The sequence below is a fragment of the Tupaia chinensis genome, unplaced genomic scaffold, assembly GCF_000334495.1.
Source record: "Tupaia chinensis unplaced genomic scaffold, TupChi_1.0 Scaffold143574_1, whole genome shotgun sequence".
NCBI classification, from domain to species: Eukaryota; Metazoa; Chordata; class Mammalia; order Scandentia; family Tupaiidae; genus Tupaia; species Tupaia belangeri.
The window spans coordinates 437607-457410 of record NW_006203419.1 but is presented as its reverse complement, the minus strand read 5'-3'; the positions used below and the strand labels follow the sequence as shown (position 1 = coordinate 457410).

General features: G+C 46.2%; 1 protein-coding gene across 1 annotated transcript in view; it reads right to left on the bottom strand.

Moving 5' to 3' along the window:
• The window catches only part of TGM3 (transglutaminase 3), a 164834-nt gene that overhangs the window by 19652 nt on the left and 125378 nt on the right, over window positions 1-19804 (bottom strand). The window contains exons 3-8 of the mRNA XM_006163928.3: window positions 13938-14111; window positions 13329-13571; window positions 12081-12199; window positions 9947-10075; window positions 4569-4746; window positions 4326-4461 (exon numbers count right to left, since the gene is read on the bottom strand). Of these exons, the coding sequence (XP_006163990.1) occupies window positions 4326-4461; window positions 4569-4746; window positions 9947-10075; window positions 12081-12199; window positions 13329-13571; window positions 13938-14111 (979 nt within the window). The remainder of the gene's footprint in view (window positions 1-4325; window positions 4462-4568; window positions 4747-9946; window positions 10076-12080; window positions 12200-13328; window positions 13572-13937; window positions 14112-19804) is intronic.

Below are 19804 nucleotides of genomic sequence, written 5' to 3'. Positions count from 1 at the left end.
TTTTTTTTTTTTTTTTTTTTTTAAGAGATTTTTGCTATAGGGCATGTGTGCTCACCAGAGAGACAGAAAGACATAAAGTGAGAAATCACCCTCCAGGGGGATGGCCACACTGCAGTCCCTTCTCCATTCTCCTCTCGGGATTTTGGGCATACATGCACATGCGCCTAGCATAAGTTTCAAGCTGCCAGGTCGGAGACGCAAACCATGGTCAACTACGTGGAAGTGCAGCAATGTAACTGTTATGCCACCTGCTGGTTCCAGTCGAGGTGGGGATTTAAGACAGAGCAGATAACAAGTATGCCCTGGCTCCTCACACATGCAGAAGCCAGCTACTTTACTTACACACATTTGGGATGTATGCCTTTCAAATACCCATGCGTGCCATCTTGAGAATTCTGGTTTGAGTTTCTGGTCATGTGCTGCTCTCTTTCCCACCCCACCCTTGGGCTCTGTTCCTGTCTTGAGGGTTTCGGGAGTAGGAGCTCAGGAAAAGGACAGGTGTAAGCATCAGAACTACCTGGAACATTTACTAAGAGACAGATTTCTGCCCCTTTCATATCCTCCCACCCACATTCATTCTAATACAATCTTTAGAGTTGATAAGCAACTGATTTAGAATACAGCAAGTGAGCTATGCTTATCTTGGAATTCATGAGGTTAGGAGAGCATGTTTAGACAGTGGCTACAAACTCCTACCCTGTCTACCGGTCAACTCTCAATTGTCCTTCTAAATGCAGTTCAGATACTATTTCCACAAAAAAGCAAAACAAAACAAAACAAAACACCAGAAAACACACACACACACACACACACACACGCACACACACAAACCGTGACTTTCCTGATATGTTGAGGGAGTGCTAACCACACCTTGGTGCTACCACTATCTTACCCATAACTTAGTAACTAAGCTCTTCCCAATCCATAATTGCCAACCTTTGCGTTTTCTTTTGAAAATTTGCCAGAGGGTATGTATGCTCACAAGAGAAAGAGAGAGAGAGAGAGAGAGAGAGAGAGAGAGAGAGAGAGAGTGAGAGAGAAACAGCTCTCACTGGGGCGTGGAGATGCCACAATCCCTTCTCCTCCATTCTTCCATCCTGCCATGATCTTGGGCATACATGTACATGTGCACAGCTTGGCACATGCACCCAACATGTTGTCCAAGCCTTTGGGGCCAAGATTTGAACCACGCAGTCTGCCATGTGGGAGCCAGTTTCTTTGACTACTGGGCTACGGGGTTGGCCTGTAATAGCTAACCTTACAATGCAGGTATAAACTCCTCTGGTACAACTCCTGCATCTTACTCCAGAGGGTGTGCAGTGTCCAGCCCTTAGTCTTACAAAGAAGTGGCATTTGCTGCCTAAATGTGATCCAAAGAACCTGGTTTTTCCACCTGAATGGGTTGGACAGTACCCAGACTAGCCAGAGTAACTGTGGGATCCAGACAACCTGTCTGGAAAATCTCAAGGTGAGAGCTGTCAGATTTCTCAAACATCAGCTGGGAATAAAAATGATGTTCTGTGGCATCTCTCTGATACTTTGTAGTTCACGAGGCTGCTCGAGTTCTAATCTCTCTAATCTCACCTTCTCCAGTAGCTTCTAGTTATGTGCCTTTGGATAAATGACCTTAATCTCTCTATGCCTCGGTTTCCTCCACTCTTAAGTGGGGATGATAATAAGAGCGCCTCTCTCGTTACTTGTGAAGAATAGATGCGAGCACTTAGATGAGTCCCTGGTCTGTAACAATTGCTCAACAAGTGATTAGTTGCTGCTGTTATTCTTACTAAGTGCTTCTGATGTGTAACCTCATTTGATCCTCACATTTAATCATTTTAGGCAAAACTAGACAAGATGCTGAAAGCTCCCAACCTGTATAACACACGGAGATCCAGACCAAAGACTGTCCCAATCCAAGCTGTCTTTCAAACAGGTTAGTAATTTCATTCGAGGCAGAGAATGACTCTTGGTTTAGCTCCCCAAGGTGGGGTTTACTGTAGAAAGGGCAAGATGGCTTACTTGGGAAGGGTAGTTCTCATACAAAAAGTAGGATGGGCTGAAGCTGCAGAGAATAAAAAATTCAAGCTGGTAAGAGACTTAAGTGATCATTGAGTACTAGGCCAACCCTTATATTTTACTGATGGAAGGAGAAATTTGAGACCAAAAGGACGAAGTGTCTTGCACGAGTCTCACAGAAAGATGGTAGTAGGGCCAGAACTGGGGCTTAGAACTCCCTATCCTAACACCTTTCTGGGTTGGATCCTCACCTGCAACTGGTTGGGAAGGGGTGGGGAGTGACCATTAGCTCCCACTGCTTTCTGAGAAGGATTCAGCAAGGGGGTGGGTGGGTAAGGGATGTCAGGGCCCTCAGGAACAATCAGAGAATCTGGACTTGACACCCTCCCGTGAGACCAAGAGAAATGACAGTGGAACCACTGTGGCCCATACTTGTCCCAACGACGATTGTACTTGGACTAAATTATTAAACTGATGTGGGTTGGTAATATAATCCAGTAACCAAGAGACATGGATTCTAATTCCAAATTCAGCTTTAAAGCTCCACCTGTCTGCTTCCAGGAAGCCATTTTTGAAGATTCCCTCCCTGAGTTCTCACAGTACCTACTGTCTGAATCACTCATCACACACCACACTCTGTCACTAATTAGCCTCTGTTAATGGCTTTCCCGTCCCTTACTCCCTAACAGCACTATGAATAATTTTAGTAGAGGGACTGAGTCTTAAACTTTCCACCTCCCTGGAGTGGAGATAATGTAAGATAATCACAGAAGGGGTATATGAAAGGGGAGCCCCCTCTCCCAAAGATCAAATAAATCATCTTGTTCAGCCTATCATTTACTTTTGTAGAAGAAACTAAGACTAGCAATGACATTGGCCCATTGGTTGCAATGGGATTTCAGACACAAGAACCAAAAAAATAGCAGGGGAGAAGAAAAGGCACTCATTTTCGAGAAGCTGGGAAACAAAATCTTGCCCCCAGAAGCACTGTCATAAGAGAGAAAGTTGTATCGACGCAGATCAAGAGAAAGTAGCCTACAAAAGCTTTCTTTCCCCCGTGAAGCCCTAGAATCCACGTGACCTGGGGGAATTACATAAGCCTCATCTTCTTAGAGGAGCGAGGCTGCTTGTTTTGCTCAGTTCAGTTGTTGGCACGAGGTGGTTGTTTATTTGGTTCAAGAATTTTTCCCATCAATGCCTACTTTTCTTTCACTTTGTTCTATCAGTTACACTGAGTACATTTCAGAAACATTGAGTCTGCTTTTCCTGGAAATAGTAAGGAATAAGGAATACTTTATGTATCTAACCTCAGAGTTAAACATCTAACTACAAGACAGCATCTGTTATAAGGTTATCTAGCCACACACAAGGGGTCTTCAAAAAGTTTATGGAAAATGACTATTATGGAAAAACTGCACATGGACTTCAAAATTTTGCACTAAAACTCATTCTACTTTGGAGTTCTCTGGCATGTACATATGAGCAATGTGTGTGGGTATCATTTGAAAGAGACTGAAACAAAAGATGATTGACATATGTGTATGGTACTTTATATATACAGACACATTAATATTCATGTGAATATATAGAGATAGACCTTAGTTTCAATTGGCAGTCACTTGGTGTATAGTGTAACCTGTCATAGTTGTAAAGTATTTTATGTGTACATACTGCTCTGTGCAGTTATAGTTCTATCCCTATGAGCTTTATTCAACCTACTTCTAGTGAGCATCTACCATACATGTGTATGTAAGTAGACATATGTGTGTGTGGCACAGTTATGGTAAGAAATATATATGTCCTAGGGCCATTTGGTGGCACAGAGGTAAGATCCGACAGTCTGTGAATTTGACCCACTGGGAAGGCTCCAGGTTGGTGTCAAGAGACCTCTCTGAGTACACCAAGGATGGACTAGCTCATGATTTGGGGCTGGCTGAGGTGGGGGAGGATCAGGTGTTGTGATTCTCTTGACACTGTCACTGTCTCTTGACACTGTCACTGTCTTTCTCCCTCATGGAAGAAAGAAGGAAATAAACATAAAGTAGTATGGGGTCTACTGGAACCTATAAATTTAGGGCAGTTTTGCAGAGCTCACTGATATTAGTAGTAAGACAGAATAGATTTGCAGGCTTTGCAGAGCACTGACGAAGGGGTTTTGGGTCTTGCTAGGTGTGTAATCAGCATCGTCAGCATTTCCTTTCTAAACCAAGTTCTACATCAAGTCCTGTTTGGATCTGGGGCCCAGGGGAACAGTGAGAGCAAGGAGCTGCTCAGACTTGGTATTGAGATTGAAGGAAGGGACCGACACTTACCATACGCTGTCACTGCCCTTGTCCAGGGGGTTTCCCATGGAGTCGTAGTACACGTCCACACTGAGATTACGGTCTGTGTCATGAGCTGAGTTGAAGTTTGTGATAACCCGGGCAGGAATTCCCAATGACCGCATCACTGCAAGTTAACATCAGTGTGAGGACTCGGGATGTGGTGGGGATGGTCTCTTGGCTCACCCCATTGCTCCCCATAGACCTAACACAGGTCCTTCACCCCTGAAGTACCTGTGTTGAGGGTCCCAGCAAAGACCCAGCACTGGCCAAATCGGACTGGCCTGAAGCCAGTTCTCTTCCACTCCTTGAGGATCTCCACACTGCCGTTCCAGTTCCTTGGGTCCCGGCCGCCTGTGTAATCACCACTCCAATTCCCAGCAAGTACACCGTTGTCATCATTGCTGTTGATCTGGGGAGAAACCCCAACCCCCCCAAGTGAATCAGCACCATGCCTTTCCTATGGAGAGTGACATGTGGAATTCAGATGACAAGGTGGGAGATGAGGAAGGCAGCCAATGACTATCAGATGAATTTTTCATGAGCGAGCACATGAACATGCACATGTATGTGTTTGTAACACCCTCAACAGGGTCTTGTCTCTTTCCCCCAGACCTCGAGCTTGCCAGGATCTTGGGAATATATGCACATCTGGTGTTTTCAGATCAACTCAGGATCCACACCCACAGTCACATGCCTTTCAGTGCTACGGATCAGTATGCTACGAGCACAGCTGAGGCCGAGCCGAATGAACTTGTCTGTATCTTTCTAGGTAACTTAGGGAGGGTAATTGTAAACAACCATCCCTTAGAGGTTACTGGTATATGAAATTACAGATGCTTTGCCCAATGGGCCATATCTGCTTGTCCTTGGTCCATACATCAGTTCTGTGCTGTGGATGGACACAGAAAACAGATTCCACAGCTTGCTGGGGAGATGTCAGTGTCAGAAAGCCAGTTGGGCTTGCCGCATAGCTCAGTGATTAAGGAATCTAGATCCCACATGGCCAACTGTGGTCCTAGTCCCAGCCACAGCGGCTTAAAAAACATGCCAGGTGCATGCGGATGCATGCTCAAGATCCTGACAGATGGAGAAATGAGGGAAAAGGAATTTCAATGTGATCACATCCTATCTGGGGAGGGGCCCTCTACCTCTCTTTCTCTGGCCAGTACACATACCTGGCAATAAAAGCAAAAAAAATTCCAACACACAGAGGACTTTTTCAAAAAAGTACTCATAAGCTATCACTAATATCTGTCTGCTTGGGGGTCCATAGTTTCAAACTTTTTTTTTTTTTTTGGTGTAACTAGTCTTCCAAAAAGCTCACTCTTCACAACTTTAGCAACTAGCTTATTCTTGGAAAGATTAAGATGGAAGTTTGCTTTTCTATCATTATTCATTCACTTGACCATTTGCTCATTGTTTGTTTCTTTCATTCAGCTTAAGGCATGGTTCTGGCACAAGTAACACAACCATGGAAAGAACACCAGACTAAGAATCAAAAGACCTGAGCTTCATTGTCTTTTAGCCACACTATCAAAAGATGTACCAATGAAATGATGTCAAATGATATAATGTTTGGGATTTATCAAATTATCCGTGGAGGAGGGGTCAGCGATGAACTAAGACTGACCTTGAGTGGATAATTGCTCAAGCTGGTGATAGGTATATAGGAGTTCATAATATTGTACTTTTCTCTCTAATTTTGTGTAAGTTTGAACTTTTCCAAAATAAAAAGTTAAAAACTCAGGTTCAAGCCCTGCTTTGCCACCACAGCAATCAATTCACCTCTCTGGGCCTCAGTTCTTCCCTCTCTGATATGGAGAAAGTTAGAAACCATTGAACTCTAAGGGGTCTCCCAGCAGTCAAGTTTCAGTCTGAACCTTTGATCATTGTTATCTCAATTATACATGAGAGGCTGGACCAGATGTCTCCAAAGGCTCTCCCAGCCTCTGAGTCCTACTTTCTTTTCGTAGAATAGCTGTAAGAAAATAGGCAAGGCCTATGAGAACAGACAGTTTGGAAATAGAAGGATCCTTACCCAAAACAGGCCATGGCCAGCCCTCTGAGCCCCTCAGCCCATACTGAGCTCTGCACCCCTTCTAGGAAGGTCTAGGCTGTAATCATAGGATCAGGCAAGGCAGGGCAGGGCCTCTTTGCAGATGGAAGATTGTACAGCCCCTCCCCTTCTCCTGAGTCACCAGTGCTCCAGCCGCCCAAGTAGTAATCAGCAGGGTCATCTCTGGCTGAAAGCTGAGCATTTCAAAGGCCTGCACAGGCCATAATTAGCTTATGGCCCAGCCCAACAGGGAGGTCTGGAGAGAGCATCAGGGAGGTGCAGCTGAGGAAACTGGCTCCAAGATAAAGCGGGTTAGCCTGAGGGTTTGAGTGAGTCAGCGGCTGCAGGAGGCAACTGGCCTCACCTATTCTCTCCTGGGCCCATGGAGGCTCAGTTTCCTAAGTCATCCTGTACTCCAGCTCATGTAACCTCTACATTGGCTTTAATGCTGCCTCTTCTGGGACACTGGGTTTTGGGGTTTAGCTCCAGGCCCACTTCTTTATCATAACCTTCCCAGGTTGCTCCAGTCTTACTGACTGCCTCAGGGCCTCCAAGTTCTCCAGACTTCCCTCACTGCCTTCCTGTAAGACTCAGGTTAAGACAGCACTTTCAAAAGGCCCTCCCTAAGTAACCCAGATACCTATTGTGCAGTTGGGGAGGTCATTCAAATTTGTAACCAAGTAGCTAATTTGTTAACTTGGACATTATCAATTTAAAAGAGAAAAAAGTAGTACATAGGCTCAGCACTGACAGTAGCCTACTGATTTACAGTAGGAAGCCATAAGGCCATCACGGGTTTAAATACTGAGTTGACCTGAAATACACCCAGCATGTGCTTGCCCAATATCCTGACTCACTGGAGAGCTGGGAGAAGGGGATCTTGGTATGATGAGGCCTTGTCAAGGATCCTTGTCTCTTTTCTCTCTCTCTCATGTGTGCATGTGTGTTCTCTCACAAGAAAAACTTTTAAAAAAGTGATATACAAAACAGAACACTTACATAGTTAACATGTATACAAAAATTTAAACGTCTAGCAACTAGATTAAAGAAATTACACCAAAATGATAACAGAAGTTGTCTTTGGATAGTGGGTGAAGTAGGAGGCAAGACCAGACGGATGATTCCCCCACTTGGATTCATTTTGCTTTTCAAATTTTTCTATGAGCTCTAAAACTTCTTGACAGAATGTTTATAGTTTTTCCTGATTGCAAAAAATATATGTTTTCAGGTAAAACTTGAAAATAATTTTTTAAATAGTAAGCAAAAGAAACAGAAACGATAAAGACCCTTCTGGGATAATTATTTAGTTTAGAAGGCTCACGGCTTTTACCTTGTAACTTTTGGATAGGCTGCTCCTATGCTTGCACATTTTATGACAGGTATTCCTTAGGAGCCACAGATTCCTCTGGACTCTAGCTTGTGTGTGTGTGTGTGTGTGCTGTGGGAGGACAGGTCTAATGCAGAGTGACAGGGTGAGTGGGAAGAGACCCTGGGTGTGCAATTCAAGGCCTTGTACTGATTTGGCTCCCAGGCTGTGGGCCTTGAACAAGTCATTTCCACTTCTGGAACTTGCGCTCTTTCTGGATAGGATGACCTCCTGCCTTCCCATCTGATATCTCAGTGTTTTGTGCTGTGGGGCCGACAGATGAAAAACAAAGGAGGTTAATGCTTTAGGCTCTCCCGGAGACATGCTTCCTCTCCCAAGAGGTCCAGTGATGGAGCAAAGTTCTAGCTTTGCATCGTCCCACTCCTGGTGGACACCAAAAGGCCCTATGATACAGTGGAAAAGGCTTTGGCCACGTAGGCCAGGGGCCGGTTCTGGCTTTGCCATTTACTCACTGTGTCTCGGGTAAACCTGAGAGGTTTTTAGAGGAGCCTCATGTTCCAGGTTGACCCAGTGAGGATGGCCATAGCCATCGGCTGCATGTGGTGAGGCTTCACTGAAATATGTTAAAAATGTATGTGCCCAAGGGCCAGCCCATAGCTGAAGGTTAGTGAGCTGGATCCCATATGGCCAACTGTATGGCTCAAGTTCTGGACCTGGTGGCTCGAAAAACACAGCAGGTGCAGGTGAGTGCATGCCTGAAATCCCAAAAGGAGAAAGAAAGGAGGGGAAGAGATTGCAGCATGACCATGCCCCATGGCTGCTTTCTCATTTTCCCTCTGGTAAAATTCAAAAATTAAAAAAAAAGTAAAAGAAAAAGAGAATGTACATGCCTGTGTTCAACATACGGTAACAACCACTTATTACTGTTTTCCTATTACTCACCATGGCACTCAGCACCCGGCAGACATATTTGGGGTCACCTCTGCGGGCCACATCAGTAGCAGCATCCCGGCGGTAGTTCAGACTTCTATCCAGGATGGCGAGGGAAATGCTCAGAATGTCATCTTCAAACTGTTCAACATGGGACCATAGGTTACAACGAAAGACATGACCAGTAGTGTTGGCTAACTAGGGACTGGAGCCACACTGGGGAGAATCCTGGGAATAACGAGATCCTTTCGCTCTGCGGCCTCCTGAACGGAAAGCTCCAGGCTTCAACCTGGTGAGCTCATTCAGAGCGCAGTGAGCTCTGTTGCACATCAGACCCTGGACTGATTGGCCGGAGGTGCTGGGAGGGAGCCTCACACAGCTGTCTCCTTGGGGTCACATGTTCGAGAGCACGTGCTTAGCCTGCGTGACCTTGGTTCCTCCGTGTGTATAATGGGTCAGGCCAAGCTCATCTCGGAGATCCCTTTTAGCTCTGACTATGAATGTGAGCACGTGATTTAGACTCCTGAGGAACTAGTTATAAAGCTAAAATAGGGGCTGAAGGTGGAATGGTGGGAGAATGTGATACTCTGCAAGGCTGACCCATATGGAATGGTTCCAGGCTTGTGCCCAGAGGCCTACCTGAGTGTACTGGGCATACGTGTCTGACTGTGGGTGGGTGACTGTGTTGAGACCATTTTGGAAGAGCTGTCTCTCTGTCTCTCTTGCTCATGAAAAAAATGAATGAATAAACTTAAAAAAAAAAAAAACGATAAATATGAGCTGGCAAGGTGACACAGTGGTAACATGCCACTCAAGCAAAGCTGGATCCACATGGAAGATCACAGGTTCAGTTCCTTTGTAGATCTGTGCAAGCCAGGCACAAATGCCTAGGAGCCTGGCTGGCTGGGAGGTGTTGGGGTATTGGTGTGACATGATGTTGAGGGTGTTTCTCTCCCCTGCTCTCTCTGTCTCTCACTCTCATTAAAGAAATAGACGTACTTTAAAAAATAGGGACCAGCAGATGGCATAATGGTTACATTGCTGGACTCCCACATGGCCATCCACAGTTTGAGTCCTGGACCGGCAGCTTGAAATTCACACTGGGAGCATGTGTGTGCATATGTGCCCAAAAATCCCAAGAGAAGAATGGAGGAGAAGGGATTGCGGCATGACTATCTCCGGCTCCCCTTCTAGGGTGATTTCTTGCTTTCTCTCTCAGTAAAAGAAAAAGAGAATGTACATGCCTGTGTTCAACATACGGTAACAACCACTTATTACTGTTTTCCTATTACTCACCATGGCACTCAGCACCCGGCAGACATATTTGGGGTCACCTCTGCGGGCCACATCAGTAGCAGCATCCCGGCGGTAGTTCAGACTTCTATCCAGGATGGCGAGGGAAATGCTCAGAATGTCATCTTCAAACTGTTCAACATGGGACCATAGGTTACAACGAAAGACATGACCAGTAGTGTTGGCTAACTAGGGACTGGAGCCACACTGGGGAGAATCCTGGGAATAACGAGATCCTTTCGCTCTGCGGCCTCCTGAACGGAAAGCTCCAGGCTTCAACCTGGTGAGCTCATTCAGAGCGCAGTGAGCTCTGTTGCACATCAGACCCTGGACTGATTGGCCGGAGGTGCTGGGAGGGAGCCTCACACAGCTGTCTCCTTGGGGTCACATGTTCGAGAGCACGTGCTTAGCCTGCGTGACCTTGGTTCCTCCGTGTGTATAATGGGTCAGGCCAAGCTCATCTCGGAGATCCCTTTTAGCTCTGACTATGAATGTGAGCACGTGATTTAGACTCCTGAGGAACTAGTTATAAAGCTAAAATAGGGGCTGAAGGTGGAATGGTGGGAGAATGTGATACTCTGCAAGGCTGACCCATATGGAATGGTTCCAGGCTTGTGCCCAGAGGCCTACCTGAGTGTACTGGGCATACGTGTCTGACTGTGGGTGGGTGACTGTGTTGAGACCATTTTGGAAGAGCTGTCTCTCTGTCTCTCTTGCTCATGAAAAAAATGAATGAATAAACTTAAAAAAAAAAAAAACGATAAATATGAGCTGGCAAGGTGACACAGTGGTAACATGCCACTCAAGCAAAGCTGGATCCACATGGAAGATCACAGGTTCAGTTCCTTTGTAGATCTGTGCAAGCCAGGCACAAATGCCTAGGAGCCTGGCTGGCTGGGAGGTGTTGGGGTATTGGTGTGACATGATGTTGAGGGTGTTTCTCTCCCCTGCTCTCTCTGTCTCTCACTCTCATTAAAGAAATAGACGTACTTTAAAAAATAGGGACCAGCAGATGGCATAATGGTTACATTGCTGGACTCCCACATGGCCATCCACAGTTTGAGTCCTGGACCGGCAGCTTGAAATTCACACTGGGAGCATGTGTGTGCATATGTGCCCAAAAATCCCAAGAGAAGAATGGAGGAGAAGGGATTGCGGCATGACTATCTCCGGCTCCCCTTCTAGGGTGATTTCTTGCTTTCTCTCTCTCTAATGAATGCACATGCCCTATAGCAAAAGTCTCTCTCAAAATAAAAGATAAAAATATTTACTTAAAGACACATTTTAAGTCATTTCCATAAAATAAAACTTATTTTAATTAAGTCCTCCTCAAACTGAAAAGGCCAAACTCCTCTTGTCTTACAGTCTTTGCATTTGCTTTTCCCTCTGTCTGGAATGCTCTTTCCAAGATATCTGAGTCTCTTTCCTCCTTTGAAATCCAAGACCGTTTCCTAAGAGAGGCCTTCCTAGACCATGCCATCAGAAATAGCCTCCCTTCCACTCCTGGGTACACTCTACTCCTTGCCCTACCTTTCCCCCTTCCTTCCAAAGAAATTGACACAGAAAGCGAACATATAAAAGAGATAGCAGACTTGCTTCGGTCCACTACAGAATGGGATCTAGAGACAGCCAGGACCTGGGGCGAGGTCATTCTAATGCCTTTATGTTCTGGAAGAAAAAAAAGGCAAAGAATATTCCCAAAAGTTTTCTAAGCAGAGAAAACCTGGGAACTCTGTGGACTCAGGTAGTAGTAAAGGACCAAGAGGCTATGACTTTTAAAGGCCCAGTGCAGACGCTAAAGAAGATTCATCGCATTTTTACATGGAATGAATAACAGAAGCTGTAAGTCTGTGCCCAGTGTCTCTACTGGTCCTTACACTTACTAGCATATAATCAGTGACATTTTATTACATCAACTGAGTTACATGTGTCTATCTCGTCCTCTAGATTGTCAACTCCTTAAAGACAAGAGACCTGTTTTATTCCTCTCCTGAGTCCTTAGGAAACAGTGTAGGGTGTGCACATAGTAGGTGGTCAATGTCATCCAAATGAATTAATAAGTAGAGGGCAGACAAATAAATGGATGTGGCTTCTTGGGTCCCAGGGACATTATTCTCAGGCTCTCTGGAACCTATACCTGTCCGAAGTTCCAGCCGACCATGCTTATTCGATTTGTGCTTCCCACAAAGATGATGCCAGCATCTTCTTGAACATACTCTTCTCTCTCAGCGTGGTTACCCATAAAGACGCTATCCGCTGTTGGACACAAAAAGCAAATACCAGGGACTAGCATCCAACAGAGGACTATAGAGATCAGGTCTTCTCCCACATCTGAGCACTGGCATGGGTCAGAGCAAGCCCCATCTTTAGTACTTCCCCAACCTCCACCTTGAAGCTGTGAGCAGTAATGTGTCCCACTTGATTCGTGGGAATTATGAACTGGAAGGAGAAGCCAGGTTGACCTGAGGGCCTGAAAATGAGACCCTGAAGAGACACTTGCTCCTTTGGACAGGGAGCATCTCTGTGCTGCAGAACTGTACTGAACTCATGGCCCCTTATAATTGACCACATTATGTGGCTTGTGGAAGCTCAAATGATCCCCATGATAAGCCCAGAAGAAACAGCAGTTTCTCCCTTTATTTTTTTCTTAAAAAAAAAAAAAAAAAAAAAAAGCCAAGGGACTAGCAGATGGCATGGTAGTTAAGGCATTAAGGTTCCCATATGGTCCACTGTGGCTCAAGTCCTGGATCTGGAGGCTTGAAAATCACACCAAGCATGTGTGCATGCATGCCCCAAATCCAAAGAGGAGAATGGAGGAGAAAGGATTGCAGTTGGCCATTCTCCATGGCAGGGGGTGATTTCTCACTTTTCTTCTCTTTCTTTCTCTAGTGAACACACATGCCCTATGGCAAAAACCTAATAAAAAAATTGCCAAAAGGTGTGTACACTTGCCAGAGACAGACAGAAAGAGGAAGAGAGAGAAAGTACTCCCCAAAGAAACGTAGTCACACCACAATCCCTTCTCCTCTATTTCTCCATCCTGTAGGGATTTAGGACATGGAAGCACACACACCTGACATGTTTTTCAAGCCACTGGGACCGAGATGCAAACCACACAGTTGGTTGTATGGGATCTGGCTCCCTTAACTAGTTGGTCTTGGAGCTAGCCTGGTTTAATGGTGAAGAATTCGAAGCTCAGAGGCATAGAGTGACTGTCCAGACTCACAGCTGGTTAAGCAGTAGGACTGCCCTCAGCTTCTATATTCTTTCCATAGCCCACTCCCTTTCCCTAACCAAACCTGAGTCTGTGGAAATCATTCCCCCATCCCCTTCCCATAGTCACTGCTTAGGGGATGGCTGGGAGTATGAGTGTGTAGGGGCCTACCTTGCTGCCAGGGGTTAAAGAGCAGCATGAACGTCCCAAGTTTCAAAGAGGAGACGCTGCCCTGGGAGGAAATCTGAAGGTTCAGCGTGTACAATCCTATGGGTGCATTGGCAGGACTGGAGATAGCGACGGCCAGATTGTTGTTATTGTTGTTCTCGAGCCTTGCACTCCAGCCGCCACTATTGGTCCCACTGGAGAGTGGAAACACCGCCTTCGTCTTGGCTGACTCAGAGGGGGCAGGCCCTGCCAAAGAAAACAGAAGATGAAGGCAAGCAAGACGTGCCAGTCAGACAGTGGGGAGAGATCAGGTTCCAATACAACCACAGGGACTCTCTAGGAACATCAGCCAATGAAGAACCACACACAGTCTTGGAAGTAACTGGAGAGACCATGTGGGTCAGATCCTTCTTGATTTGATGATAATGACTCGTAGGCTCAGAGATGGGCAAAAACTTGCCCAAGATCACACTGAAACAACAGCAGAGCTGGGCTGGAGTCTGACGCCTAGTGATCCCAGTGTGGCTGCCATTAGCTCTGGGATGTGCAGTCCCAAGAGGTACGCAGGTGTACATGTGTGGAGGGATTGGGGGCAGCGGAGCGAGCAGGTACCTGTGAGGACCGTGAAACTCAGATCATCTCCAGAGCCAAACTTTCGGTTGAAGGTCATTAAGACAAAGAAGGGTTGGCCTCTCCGGCAGATGAGATTCTGGCTGGAGAACTTGTCTGTGTGATGCGCCTGCCGGTTGGAGCTCACCTGCCAGTTGAAATTCTGGAGTTCTAAAGCTGTGAGACAGAAAGAAGAATTTCTGAGAGGCAAGAAATGATGGCATGGGGAAAAGGTTTGGTTACCAAAAGGCCAGCTCTGGGGTGAGGATATTCAAGACAGAGCCAAGCTTCTAGGAAGAATCACATGAAAATCCAAAGGCCTTGATCCTGCAAAGCAAGAAGGTTCCAATCTGTTCCCATTCGGTCTTTCTGGACTCGGCTTCCCCAAGTCACATGACACAAGATCACAGAGCATGCTCTGCCCTTTCAGACAGCTGGGCCTCCTCAATGCTGTTCCTGCTGCTACGAGTGCCCTTCCCGTCCCACCTGGTGAACTGTCACGCAGCCCTTGGGGAAGAGCCAAATGGTCAGTGAAGCCTCACATACCCAGCCAGAAGCAGCATGTCACCAGAGCACCTGCGTTCTGTCCCTTCGGCATATCTCTCCTTGCTCTGTGGATGGGGCCTTCACCAGAACCGAGGAGGACGCTCTGAAATGCACCACCTGGCTTGCCTTGTTTTCTTGTCCCTTCTGTCTCCTCAGACACCAAGTGCTCTTATCACGCCAACCTCCAGCAAACCTCTCCGTACATATCCTTTTCCTTCTTAATATTCCCAATGCCTTGGTGTTGGCCTGGGCTTCTCAGGCTGGGAGGCCAACCAGGACCCCGGGCAGCACCCCTAGGCCTGCAAATCCCCCACCCAGAGGGGACTGGCAAGTGTTCACTGGTAAGAAGCAGATGTAGGAGCAGGTCAAAGGCCCAAGAAATGCCCAGATAAGACCCTGAGGACAAATGTCTCAAAAGCTACCCTTCCCCACTTTTTCTCACATGATTATGGAGGTGATGGAGCTAAACTGAGAATAGTGTATGTGAGATTCCATGACATAGTTTAGCTCACATATACCTTTCAAGAAATCTTATTTGAATTCTGTTTGAGATGGTAAGCCATCCGTTCCTCTGCAAACCAAACCGATTTCTGTCTTTATTGGTTTATTTACTTATTTTATTTGCCAGAGGATGCATGCCATTGCCTCAGAGAGACAGAGAGACAGAGAGTGAGAAGGCATGTCACAATGGGGCGTGATCATGCCACGATCTCTTCTCCATCTCTCTATTCTGCCAGCATCTGGGACACACACATACATACTTGGTGTGTTTTTTAAGCTGCCGGGCTGAGATTTGAACTATGCAATCACCCATGTGGGATCTGGCTTCCTTAATCACCAGGTCAGAGGGCTGGTTGGATCTCTGTCTTTATGATGAGGTCACAACAATGATGAGAGAGTGATGGTCCATCCCAGTTGCCAGATATGACTTTTTATATACATGTCTGTCTCCATTAGACTGTGTCTTCTCGATCATTATATTGTGATGCCTAACACATTGCTTCACTGTCTTAGGATAATGCAATAAATAAATGGATGAAGGAACGAATAAACAAAGAGAAAACTAATGCCATAAAATGGCCATCATAGGAGCCAGCAGTGGCATGGTGGTTGGGGGTGCTGGAATCCCACATGGCCCACTGCAGTTCAAGTCCCGGACCTGGTGGCTTGCTTTCTCACTTTCCTTTTCTTACTCTGTCCCTCCCTGGTCAAATTTAAATAAGTGAATAAATAAATAAAGTTAAATAAAATAATTTTTTAAAAAAATGGCCACATAATTAAAGCTAAATCTTTAGTCCGTAAGAAGAGAGGAATATGGGTATTATTCACTCAATGAATAGAGCACCTATTATTTGTAAGACACTAAATTAGACACAAACCTGGGAGTGTGAAATGTATTTTCAGTAGTTAAAACTAATTTTTTTTTACAGTTGTACATTTTTAAAAGTTTTTATTTGTCATAGGACACACAGAGAGACAGTGAGAGGGGAAGTTTGAAATGACCCCTGCCCCTCCCCCCACCTGGGGGATGGCCATGCCACAGTCCCTCATCCTCCATTCTCCTCTTGGGATTTTGGGCTGCACACACATGTGCCCGGCATGATTTTCAAGCTGCTGAGTTCAAGAGTCAACTGCAGTTGACCATGTGGGAGTCCAGTGCCTTAATCACCATGCCACCTGCTGGCCTACATTTGTACATTTTAGCTACACATCAACTTCAGTGATGGGTGAGCCCAGCATAAATGACAATGAATGACAAAACGTGGTGAATCCCACACCCAGTGAAAGGTGTGTGAGAGATGCAGGCAGGAGAAAGTCATTTTCAGTTAGTGACTGGGATCAGAAAAAGCTTCACTGAGGAGCTGGCAGGTAGCATGGTGGTTAAAGGTGTTGGACTCCCACCCGGTCAACCACGGTTCGAGTCTCAGACCTGGTGGCTTGCTTTCTCACTTTCCCTCTCTCTTTCTCTATCTCTCGCTGATAAAACTGGAAAATAATAATAAATAAACATAAATAAAAATCATTCTTAAAAAAAAATCTTCTCTGAAAATGCTAGGCCTTGAAAGGAGAGAGAATTTTGTCAGGTGCCAGAGGAGCAGCCTGCTCTCTGGACGTGGGAAGAGGGGCTCCTAAAGCACAGGAGGGTGTGGCCTGTTATTTGGCTAGAGCAGAGGCCCTGCACAGAGAAGAGAGAACAGTGAGACAGGAGTGAGTAGGGGGCTGGAGCAGGACTGGGGAGGGGCTACCACCACAGCAGCTTTGGATACTGGGCAGAGTTTGTGGAATAAAATACAGGCTCCCTGGGAACCAAACGTTGTTACTGCAGAGAGGGGCTAAGGAGGTGATCTTCCCCCAGCTCAGGGCCCACTCATTCATTCATTCATTCAACAAATATTCATTGAAAGAATAAATTAACACATTCTTGCACACATTCAGGGGAACTCTTAGGTCGTTGGGAAGTCATGATGTATTTTTCTATGTTTTTTTATGCAAATGGGCATCATGACTTTCTCGACAAACAGTAAAACATTCATGCAATCCAGTGTTGAAGAAAAGAGAAAGGGAAGACAGGAGGATTGGAGGGAGGGAGAAAAAAAGATGGGCATTCCTATATGTAAATATCAAGTGGATTCAGCTCAGATCAAGGGCTTGATCTCTCCAGCAAACCTTGAGCTCTATGTGGCTTGCACATAGCTGGACTGCCAGATGCTAAGTCTCTCCAGGGCAATGACCTCTCACTAATTTCTGAAAGTATTTCTTTCTTCCATGAGAGAAGGAAACAGAAAGTGAGAAAAAGAGAAAGACAGTGAGAGGCATCCCCAGAAGATCCTACCCCCAGCTTCAGCCAGAATCGCAGACACATGCGCACTCGTGGTGTGCAAGGGGATGTGAACCTGGGACCTACCCGTACGGCCTCAGCATGGTGGAATACTGTGCAGCAGCACCATGGTGGCTGGTTATCACCTTTTTAACCCCTGCCTCCTACCAACCTTGTTCACCAACTGCTGAACATTCCAGACACTTGAGATTTGAGCTTTACTCTCTGTTTTGCTTTAGAAAAAAAAAAAAGAACCTGTGGTTTCAAACATCATGAGTCTCCCCAGCAATTCTTCACCCCCTCCAACCTTAACCTGAAGGATGCGTGTCCTTCTCCAGGTGAAGCCCCATATGATAACCCATTGGCTCTCTGAGAGTAGAAAGTGTATCCCAGGCAGCCCTCTGCCAAGCACAGGGGTAAGGAGAGAGGAGAAGGAGGAATTTTGTATCTATCGGTGGTATCTGCATCCCCGCCAACAGGCCCATGTCCTTCTTCGTAAAACTCTATGTTCATGCTACCTGGTGGTTAAGTCGCTGGATTCCCACATTGCCCACTGTGGCTTGAGTCACAGACCTGGTGGCTTGAAAATCATACCAGGCATATATGTGTGCATGCCTAAAATCCCAAGAGGAAAATGGAGGAAAAGCGATTGTGATGTGACCACCCCCTTAAGGGGCGATTTCTCTTTTTCCCTCTTACTATCTCTCTCTGTCTCACTCTAGCAAAGGTGCGAACTCTACAGCCAAAAAAAAAAAAAAAGATTTCAAGCAAAACAAACCCCTCCCCGTTCCCTTATATGGAGCTTACAGGTGATTACAGAGTTGAAACTTTGGGCCTGACACCCAGGGACGAGAGAGAGCCTGGAGATAGACTTAATGACCAACGACCAACGATGTAATCACTCATGTCTGCCTAACAGAGTCACCATAAAACCCCTACACTTTGTGGAGAGCTTCCTGGGCTGGTGAACACATGGAGACAGGACAGGGCATGGACGTTCCATACCCCTTCTCTCACATTGCACTCCACGCATCTCTTCCATCTGGTTCTTCCCAAGTTGTGGCCTTTGATAACAAACTGGCAATCGGCTTTCCTGCATTCTGTGAGCTGTGCTAGCAAATCTGAAGAAGGAGTGATGCTTGGTCAGAAGCACAGGTACTGGTTTGGACTCAGTAGTGGTGTCCGGGGTGGGGCAGTCTAATGGGACTGAGCCCTTAGCTTGTGGAGTCTGCATTAACTCTAGTTAGTGTCAAACCCAGCAAGACATAGGACACGCCATTGGCCTTTGCTGAGAATTGGAGAATTTGCGTGGTATGGAAAAAAAACTCCACACATTTGATAGATGGAAGTATTGAGACTAGAAGAAAACATGGTGTGTCCTTTTTACCAGGTCTTACTAATGCTACCCTGTTGCTGTGGTCCTGGTTCTCCTGATGTGGGGTCCCATGCAGGACCTGGAGTGTAGAAGGTACCCTAGATAGTGAGGGGCCCTCGCAACGCACTGTTCACCCCCTAGTATTTGTATCCTGATAGGAAAGAGAGACAGAGTGCCTGGAAGGGGAAAATACATTCCAAAAGAGCAATTCCAGGGCAGGTGAGTCAAGGGGAACGGCACCCTTGGACAGGCAGGTCAAGTGCAAGCTCACAAAGTCTCTGGTGTGGTCTGAAACCTTTCTCCTTCCCCTGGCTAACCCCTGAACCCAGGATTGGCTCTGTCCATCCCTAAGCAGTCTGTGGCTTATCTAGGGCCTGTTGTTCCCTGACTTGTCCCACCTTGACTAGTCATAGCCCACTCTGCCAGAACGAGTAGGGAGGGAATGGGGGAGAAGGTACCCCTCCATCCAAGGTTCTTCTTGACTTTCCAGCTTTGTGTATATTTATGAGGATTAGGGCTATTTTCTGCAGCAGCCTGGGTGAAGGGGAGGGCTAAAGAGAGTTGCACCACATCTGCAGCTGACTCATCAAGTTAAGTTACACACTTAAAAGCATCAGAGGGAAAAGAAACTTGGGGACAGGTCACGTTCTCCTAGCTCTTCTTCTAGATGTGGAAACACGGAGCCCTGGAGAGGTGATATGCCTGCTGCAGGACGTCTCTGGACTCTCGTGCCAGTGTTTGTCTCGATTCCATGCCGCCTCCCTGAGTTGTTGCTTAACTCCAGTGTCAGATCTTGAGTGATTCCCCAAGAACATCCGTGCCACCAGCAGGCTTAGTGTGGCAGAGATTGCCAAATCTCTATTCCAATACCCATTTTCTCCTCTGCCCTGTAAGGAAATCCCCCATATTGATAGGCACTACATTTCCCAGGCTCCACTGCAGCTGGGTGGTCATGTGAATTAATTCTGGCCAATGACTTATACGTACAAGTTCTACGTATCAACTTCTAGGAAAGCTCTCTTTAAAAAAAAATAAAATTGAGTTAAATGCACATAACATACCAGAGGCTGGTGTGAGCACATGGTTTGGTATCTCGTATCTAATGGCAAAAGCAACACCAGAGCAGAGGAG